The sequence below is a fragment of the Vigna unguiculata genome, chromosome 7 (genome assembly GCF_004118075.2).
Source record: "Vigna unguiculata cultivar IT97K-499-35 chromosome 7, ASM411807v1, whole genome shotgun sequence".
Classification (NCBI taxonomy): domain Eukaryota; kingdom Viridiplantae; phylum Streptophyta; class Magnoliopsida; order Fabales; family Fabaceae; genus Vigna; species Vigna unguiculata.
Window position 1 is genome coordinate 30,592,653 of NC_040285.1, and position 9,794 is coordinate 30,602,446.

A 9,794-nucleotide genomic window follows, 5' to 3' on the forward strand; every position below is an offset into this window, starting at 1 on the left:
GAAATTTGCGGAGTGATAATGGTTGTGAATATCTCTCTCAATCCTTCAAACATTTTATGGCTTCTCAGGGCATTCTTCATCAAACATCATGCGCTTATACACCCCAACAAAATGGAGTGGCTGAGCGCAAGAATAGGCACCTTATTGAAACAACTCGCACTCTTTTAATTCATGGTGCAGTTCCTTCACATTTTTGGGGTGATGCGGTTCTTACTGCTTGTTATCTTATTAATCGCATGCCTTCTTCCGTCTTGCATAACCAAGTTCCTCATTCTATTTTATTTCCTCACGACCCTCTTCACCCTTTACCTCTTAAAGTCTTTGGGTCCACATGTTTTGTTCATGATTTTAGTCCTGGCTTGGATAAGTTGTCTCCGAGAGCCCACAAATGTGTCTTCTTAGGATTCCCCCGCTCACAAAAAGGGTATAAGTGTTTCTCTCCTTCCCTCAACCGTCATTTTATCTCCGCTGATGTCACCTTTGACGAGTCTTCTTTTTACTTCACACACCCCTCTTCTCGTTGTGAGCCACCATCTACTACTATAGATATCCCTGTTGTGTGTGATCCTCCTAGTGTGCCCACTTCCAGTGCCACCTCGGATTCTCCTCAGCCACCTCCGAGTGTACCTATTGCGGATAGACCACCTCTTCAGGTTTATAGCAGAAGACATCGTTGCGAACCACCAACACATGACTCACATCAAGTGCCGAGTTATTTGTCTCCTCCGGTTCCAACAACCGAATCTGATCTTCCCATTGCCCTTCGTAAAGGTATGCGTTCTACTCGTAATCATTCCCCTCATTATGCTGCTTTGAGTTATCATAGAATCTCTCCATCTTTCTATACATGCCTTTCGTCTATTTCCTCTTTGTCAATTCCAAAATCTTTAGGTGATGCATTAGCCCACCCTGGTTGGCGTCAGGCCATGCTTGATGAATTAAGTGCTCTCAGGCATAGTGGAACATGGGATCTCGTCCAATTACCATCCGGGAAATCTGTTGTTGGTTGCAAGTGGGTCTATGCTATCAAAGTTGGCCTTGATGGTACTGTTGACCGTCTCAAAGCTCGCCTTGTTGCCAAAGGTTACACACAGATCTTTGGTTTGGATTATGGTGATACTTTTTCTCCAGTGGCCAAGATGGCATCTGTTCGCTTATTCATTGCCATGGCTGCTCTTCGCCAATGGCCTCTTCACCAACTTGATGTCAAAAATGCATTCCTCAATGGTGATTTGAATGAAGAAATTTATATGGAGCAACCTCCGGGTTTTGTTACTCAGGGGGAGTCTTCTGGATTGGTTTGTCGTCTTCACAAATCTTTATATGGCCTAAAGCAGTCTCCTCGGGCCTGGTTTGGAAAATTCAGTAGTGTTGTTCAACAATTTGGCATGTCTCGCAGTGAAGTGGATCATTCAGTTTTTTATCGTCACTCTAGTACTGGATGTATCTACTTAATAGTGTATGTTGATGACGTTGTTCTCACAGGAAGCGACAACCTTGGCATCTCCCTCTTAAAGCAACATCTTTGTCGTCATTTTCAGACCAAAGATCTTGGAAAACTCCGGTATTTCTTGGGTATTGAAGTAGCACAATCCAATAGTGGTATTGTCATATCTCAGAGGAAATATGCATTGGATATTCTGGAGGAAACTGGGTTAATGAATTCTAAAGCGGTAGAAACACCCATGGATCCTAATATTAAACTTCTACCTAAACAGGGGGAGCCTTTCTCAGATCCTGAACAGTATAGACGGTTAGTTGGAAAGTTGAATTATCTTACTGTTACTCGTCCTGATATTTCCTTTGCTGTTAGCGTGGTGAGTCAATTCCTTAATTCCCCATGTGAAGAACATTGGAATGCAGTCATTCGCATATTAAAGTATATCAAAAGCTCTCCTGGAAAAGGTTTACTATATGATTCCAACTCTGATACAAAAGTTGTATGTTATTCAGATGCTGACTGGACAGGATCTCCTTCTGACAGAAGATCTACTTCCGGATATTGTGTCTCAATTGGTGGTAATTTGATCTCTTGGAAGAGCAAGAAACAAAGTGTTGTAGCAAGATCTAGTGCAGAAGCGGAATATAGAGCTATGGCTTTAGCCACATGTGAACTTATTTGGCTTAAGCAATTGCTTCAAGAATTGCAATTTGGAGATGTCACTCAAATGACACTCATATGTGACAATCAGACTGCTCTTCATATTAGCTCTAATCCTGTCTTTCATGAGAGGACCAAACACATTGAAATTGACTGTCACTTCATTCGAGAAAAAATCCTATCCGGGAACATCAAGATCGAGTTTGTCAACTCAAGTGATCAATTAGCATATATTTTCACTAAGTCTCTTCGAGGACCTAGAATTGATTATTTTTGTAACAAGCTTGGTACATACGATTTGTATGCACCAGCTTGAGGGGGAGTGTTAGATGATATAATATTGTGTTTAATAGTTGGGCTCAGCCCATTATGTATTTCTGGGATTTGGTCCATTATCAATATAAATAAACTGTCCTTTGTGTAGGGTTTACACAAGGGAGATTAATCCCAAAACTCTATTTCATCTTATTTTACAACTGGTCTACCTATTGGTGTTGTATCATATTCCTAAGTGTTGGAATTCATCCTGTATATGCAGCCTAATGGCCATGACCACGGAACAGAAGAAAATGCGAAATTCATGCTTGTGTTGCATGTGATTTCTGTGTTTATCATTATATTTGACTGGTCTACCTATTGGTGTTGTATCATATTCCTATGAGTGTTGGAATTCATCCTGTATATGCAGCCTAATGGCCATGACCATGGAACAGAAGAAAATGCGAAATCCATGCCTGCTGCATCAATGGATCACATCCATGCGAAATCCATGGTGGCTTTATGAACTTTTGTCTTTATCTGGATATCTTATTTTTAAGTTCAAAATGTTGGGACATACCACGTGGATTTAATTATGATATATGTAGTGAAGGAAGTATTGGTGGTTAGCAACCAGGGACCAGTTCTTGTCATATCAGACTGAGGTGTTTGGAGTTGTTGGCTCGCATGTGGGTTGAATAGTGCCACTAATTCTTGCTTCATGGGTTCTATTCGATACTAGCGAGCACTGATATAATTTTGATGTAAAAAAAGTAATATAGCACAAAATGAAATTAATTTGTGAATTTTAGAAAATTATAATCAAGCGTGATTAAATATGTCTCTCGACATATCAAATGTGAAGACTCTTTTTATTATATATGAGTGGATTGTTCAATGTTTCTCCACTGAATCTGACCACGCTATTATAATTAAAAGATATTTTACCTCTTATGAGATAATTCTTTCCACAAGAAATATTGTCTAATAGCTTCATTTTGATGGTGTCAGGTAAAAGGTCAGAAATATTAACATATGATGGGACACCTACTGCATAGGCCTCATGTCCCATAGACACTCTAAGATTATTCTCTTGTATATACCTCAACTGTTCTTCTCTTAAATCTGAAACATGTTCTGTATTTTGAGAAAAGTCGTGAAACTAAATTTAGTATTGAACATCACTATCAACCATGTGGAGGGAAGGACAGACTTTTTCTTTTTAATGAGATTATTTAATTGACATCTGTTTTGCAGATCAGCTCATCACACTGAAACCCTATTTCACATTGTGAGCTTAAAGGTATCATAAATATTCTCAAAATTATCTGTTTCTCTTGCATTCTTTTTTTTTTTTTTTGGAAAAACATGAGTCACCGCTTCAGTCAAGAATGTAAAAGTTGGTTTGGAATGGTTCTGTTGTGACTTTCACATACTGAAAACTTAGATTTAAGGCATTAGTTTTACTTTTCCTTTTCCTCTTTTTCAATACGTACTTGGTGTATATTTGTGTTGTTTTTCTTTTATGTCTTCAATAGTAATAATTATTATTATTATTAAAATATGTTTATTTTTATTTTCAAGAACCTCTAGGATTATTTTAGTCAATAAGAAATTGTTTTTTCTTCCTACGCCCTATTATTTATTACTAATTGCACTCAATGTATTCCGCAAAGCTCATTTTAGGAAAGAAAAGCTCGTTGTATGTTCTGAATTTTTCAGAAGTCTTGTTCTGAAAGATTTCTAGAACAAATAATTCGAAAGTTACTTTTATAAAAGATAAAATTATCACATTAATTATTATGGGGGTTTATGAAGAAGAGGCGGAAGAAGACATGGAGTGCCCTGACCCTCATTAGGAGATAGGCCCAGCCCAGCTGTCCAACACGTGGATGGAGATTTTTTTTTTCATCCTCATAAATATGAAAATTAGGATATAATAAAATTTATATATATATATATATATATATGTATGCGTAAAATTTATAATAGATATTTTTAATGGATAATAGTTTATAATTGCTTTGAGTATTTAATTATACTTTAGTTTACATGTATGAGTATTTTATACGTATCATAGTATTAAATTATCCTCTATTAGTAACTTTTATTTGATATGTTTTAGGAAATCAAGTCTTTAAAATAAAATTACCAGTAAAAATATTAATAATTAATTTTTTTTTAAATTGTTTAAACGTCATTTCTTGTATGAAGATTTTTTTTTTTAAATTACACAATTTAGAATTTTTTTTTTTTTTGGAGTGTGCAACCATAAGTATTTTTTACTTTCAAATTTTATAATCTTGAAGCTTTTTTTTTTTACTTTTTTATTGTGCGATTTGAAAAGTTATTTTTTGTATAAAAAAAAATTGGATTGCTAAATTCATTTTTTCATAGAAAAAGCTTTTTGTATTGGTATTCAAAAGTGCCTTTTACATTTCTGAAAGTCATTTGAAAAGTGAGAAGTAGAAAATGTACCATCAAAAGAAGAGGAGAAAGGACCAATTATAACGACAGAGAAAGAGATGACAGAAACAAAGGGTATTTTTTACAAAGCCCAGGAAAGTTTACGAGAAGCAATGGGGTGCAGGAAGAATATCAAACACGGACCCTCTTTGGGTTTTTTGGAAAGTAAAGGTCAGCCCAATTATTGTATGTGTTTCAGGCGAGGGGGACTAAGCCTGCTTTCGGTGTTGTGTCCGGTTGGGTGCGAATCGTTCTTGTGCTCGCTGTGTCTAATCGGTGCCGTCTCTTTGTCTTATCAGAGGTAATTTTCTTGGTCTCTCTGTTTAATTTCAACTGAACCAATGTCTTGATAAAATCCTGGGATCAGTTTCTCCTCTATATTGTTAACATGTTAGAAAATGAATAATTTTTTAAGGAATTATAGATGCATTTCATTTAAGAAGCTTTCTATAATGCAAGCAAAACTCTTTCCTGACAAAGAATCAAACCATTTATCGAAAAAGTATCAGGATTAAGGAGACCAAGATAGCAAGATTGGTGGACTTCTAAACTTCCATTCTTTCTTTTCAAAGACTCTTCCTTAGATCATATCACCAAACCTAGATATTTCATATGTAAATATTAGACCACTTTATCATTCATGCATTTAGTTATACAATTTTTTCAATGATACATCAACTCCACTCTGTATAGTCATTTACACCCGTGCCTACAGAATGCATGCTATGATTTCAATAATTGCTACTTGTCCTTCATCTTTTGTTTGCAATGGCATAATAATAAATGAGTATGATATGTATGCATCCCCTGTTTTTTATTTCCTGTTTTATTCAATTGTAAAAACCTTTAGTTTTTTATAGTGGACTTTTGTTAGTGGGTTCCAGAAATGGAAATGTTGAGGTGGGTAGTTTAAGCATTGCTCCCTCGAATTCATTTTGGGTATAATTTATGTCCAGGAAATGATTGAAGTTTTATAAGAATATCTAGTGATTTTGTGGGAGGAAATTAGTTATTTAATATTTTGCTGGGTATAGTTTTTGTCTTATAATTACCTATTCCCAGAAATAAGTTTTAAATTATACAAAATACAAGACATGGACAGAATATGTTTCCAAAAATATCATTCTGAAATATCTTGTTCCTGAGTACGTAACATTCTTCTTCAAAACAAATGCAACAATTTTCGTTCCCTGACAATTTTAGGCAACTTATTTGCTTTGGAATTGATGGAGGCCAAATATTTTCGTCTTTCATATCCAATTCACCGATCAACTTGCACTTCTCCTTCCTAATCTCTTACAATTAGTCGATCAACTTGCTCTTTTCATTCTTTATAGAGAGTTGATTAAAGAGTTGGAAGGAATTGAGGAGAGAATAAATATATTTGTGTTGTAGATATGAAAATAGAAGTACCGACTACATCATCTCGGAAAACAAAATCAAATTAAAGGGTACTTAGACAAAAATAAAAATACTTTTGCTCATTTTTAATAAGGACGGAATTGAAAAAAATATATACATTTATGAGATACATAAACACACTTGCCTAATTTTTATTATGAAAATTTATTCCATAAATTTAATCATGAAATTTTGTAAAATAAGTTAAAAAAATACAAAAATTCAGATTAGTCAAGTATTTTTCAACCAAACACTCAATTTATCAATAACAGAAATAAAAATAAAAGAAAAATAACGAAAGAAAACAGCACAGAACTAGTGAAATGAAAGAAAACTTTAAAGATACCATCCATTAAACGTTTTCTATAAAATCTATTGTATTCTTTATGCGCATCTTCAAATAGTATTATGTGCTCTTCATCTCAGAAGTGTTGTATGACTCTTTCTGAACATGCTTCTTGGTGCAAATTCTTGCTACAGAAACTAATAATGCAACTCCCTCAGTCAGAGTTCGGATTACACAAGACGATCAAGGTAAAAAATATGTACATGCATGATGCATTTACAAGTACACATTCTTTCAAGAAATAGCCTTCAACGAGAACCAAACTTACCTTCAATCCATCGCGCCCGTGAAACTTTCTTCCTGACAAGGCAGTGTACACAAACCGCTCCTCACTGCCAAACAGAGGGAATCATCTCTGTGGACTTCACAGTTGGGCGGAATGTTGTGTTTTTCAGTATTAATTTCCATTGACATGTTTCTCAACTTCAACTAACTCAAGAAGACTGTTAACATGATTTAATCCATCAGGAAGCACTTTCATGCGCGGACATATTCGGATCTCCAGTTGTCTCAGAGAGGAAAGTGATTTCTGCTCTATTTTCCATTCCTCTAATTGCTCCAACTTCTACTCAAGACACGAAGCTGAGAAAAGCTTTCAGACTTGCAAACAATGGTTCGTCCCTGATAAGATTCTGCAAATAAAGACAATGAGCGAAGCTTCGGAGCATCTTTCAAAAATTTGCATGGGATCATCCTCTAGTTTCGAATTTGACAGGGTAAGCACAACAAGGGTTGGGGGAAGGAAGAGCCGATTCAATGGAGTGTTCAAGCATCCCAGCAAATACAAGTCAGCAAATACAAGTCAGTGAGATTAGTGTGATGTTGCAAAAACTTCAAGTGTATTTTCGAGGGTCGACCTTGTTTATCTCTTGATTTTAGCCTCAGTGATTGGAGGTATTGTAGTTTCACAATCCAGTCAGCCACTGCACTCACCTGTGATTGGCCTGTTATTCCTAATTTAGTGATATTGACCAATTTGTCCAAACCACTCTTGACAGGAGTCTCTTCGTCTACAAAAACTCCCCACAACGTTTGGTGGTCATGTAGAGAACGACCTATGTCGATACCTATTGGTTTGGATGGAAATCTGGTGCGGTTACTCTCACTCAAGAACAAGTGTCTCAGTTTCATTTTCCAGATTGAGCTTGGTAGAGTTTGTATGTAAGTGTGTTTCAGATCTAGAGTCTGGAGTTGCAGCAAGCTACTTATAGACGACGGAAGTGACTCTAGATAAGTCCATCTTAGGCCAAGATACCTCAATCCAGAAAGTTTTGCAATGTCTTTGGGCAACTTGGGCTTGTACACGCCTTCTAGATCAAGCACCTGCAACTGTAGAAGACAATTGTTCCAAATACACAGGTTCAGAAAGTTTCTTATGTCTTGCCCAGGCTTACTTCCTTGTCGGGTATCTAAGGACAAGAAGGAGAAAACATTCTGGTAGTAGGTTCTCAGGGAAAGTGCAGGTGTTACTGTTACCATGAATATGTGTGTGCCAGATATCTTTTACTTCAAGGTGATCTGCTACCCACGTATTCTGGAAATTTTTGGAACTGCCTCCAAATGTGTGCTAGTGCCAACTTCAGGAATTCTAGATTCAGTGGATTTGAAGATTTGACGCAAACCATCAGGGACACGACATGTTTTGATCTTGCCATTGGGTTTTCTTTTAGCAATTTGAACCATGTCGAGATCTATCAACTCAGTCAAGTACGTTTCTACTACCAGCTCTGGTGGCCATTCTTGGTCATCCCCAAGAGGCACGAGGCCCTCTGCCACCCACAGAGCAACCAATCTTCTTACAGGAATCTCAAAATCAGTCGGAAACAGTTCAAAATAAAATAAACATCTCCTTATATAGGAAGGTAAGTTGGTGTTGACTGCGTCAAGTGTTTCGAACCAAGGGTTTTTATATTCATTAAACTGTTCTAGTACCTTCCTCTACTCTGTAGTCACATCTTTACCCGAAAGTAGTTTGCCCATGTTTAGTATTTTCAGTGGTAGTCCCGCATTTGGCTGCAATTTTTCTCCCATCTCTTGTAGCTTTGGTTCTGAGTTCATTGTCACACTAAACAGAATCCAACTATTTTCATCATCTAATAAAACAAAGAACGACCTAGTACCTGCTCTTTGCTCTTCAATTGCGTTGCTGGTGGTAATAAGAAATCGACGTGTATGGCCTCCCTCAAGGTATCCCGGACATGGGGAGTTGAGTTTGGAGGTCGTCAACAACAATGAGATGCAGCCAAGGTTCTGAGTACGACTTGTGTTGTCCTCCCATAATTATTTTGGCAGCCTTGGCAGTTTCGTTTTTAAGCAGTTCGGCTGTAGATATAACACAATCGAAATGAGATAGGACAGCTTTGTTTGTAGATATGAACTTGGCCAGTTCTGTCTTGGCCGTGCCTTTAGTTCCAACTATTGAACAAATGCACCGGTGTTTCTCATCCGACAGTAATTGGGCCATCAAAAAGTACATGCCTTCATAAAACCCGACCATTGTGATTCATAGGTAGTTGTGTCTTTTTACACGTTGAGTCAGGCCATATGCTTTTCTACTTCTCCAGACATCTTTTATTTTTTTCTTATTTTCTTCATATTGTACATGATGTGAACACGCCGATTTCAAGACGTTGATTAGTATCGTCATATGTTTTGATTCATTTTGTTTGAAATATAAGCTATAATTGTTTTACCTTCTTTTGGTTGGAGAATGTTGCCTTAAGGATTTGAGAGTGGATCTTATATATTAGTTCATCTCCCGTCTTCAGATACTTTTGTCACGTTTGAACAAATGACCTAACTTTCTGTCACAATTCAATCTAATAAATTTTCGTTTAAAAAATGACAAGTCATTCAAATGCCTCAAAATCAAGAAACTTCTAGTGTCACAGTTCAATCTAATCGACTTCTTTTATTTATTGTTTAAATAGGTGAGGATGTGATATTGAAATTTTATATTAATTTTTAATTGAAAATTAAATTGTAATAATAATTATATTAATGTTTAATTATATGAGATGTGGTGATAATACATGAAAGTTTCTATCCGTACCTAAAATTACTGCTAGTAATGGGTCGAACACGAAAACAAAACCCAAACTTGTTTTTTTCTTTTCTTCTTTTCCATTTTTTATATAATTAATTTTTTAATTATCTTTAAAAAGAAACTTCTATCTCTTTAATTTAAATTAATTAGAAAAAGAAAATTAATTCATTTATTAT

At 36.0% G+C, this 9,794-nt stretch overlaps 1 protein-coding gene across 1 annotated transcript; it reads right to left on the reverse strand.

Moving 5' to 3' along the window:
• Positions 1–6,969: 6,969 nt before the first annotated feature.
• Positions 6,970–8,630, reverse strand: LOC114191388 (leucine-rich repeat-containing protein 40-like). The gene is made up of 4 exons (XM_028080558.1): positions 8,515–8,630; positions 8,151–8,364; positions 7,506–7,901; positions 6,970–7,137 (listed from the first exon to the last, which is right to left on the reverse strand). Exons 1-4 carry the CDS (start codon positions 8,628–8,630, stop codon positions 6,970–6,972), a joined length of 894 nt encoding a protein of 297 aa, XP_027936359.1.
• Positions 8,631–9,794: the final 1,164 nt, after the last annotated feature.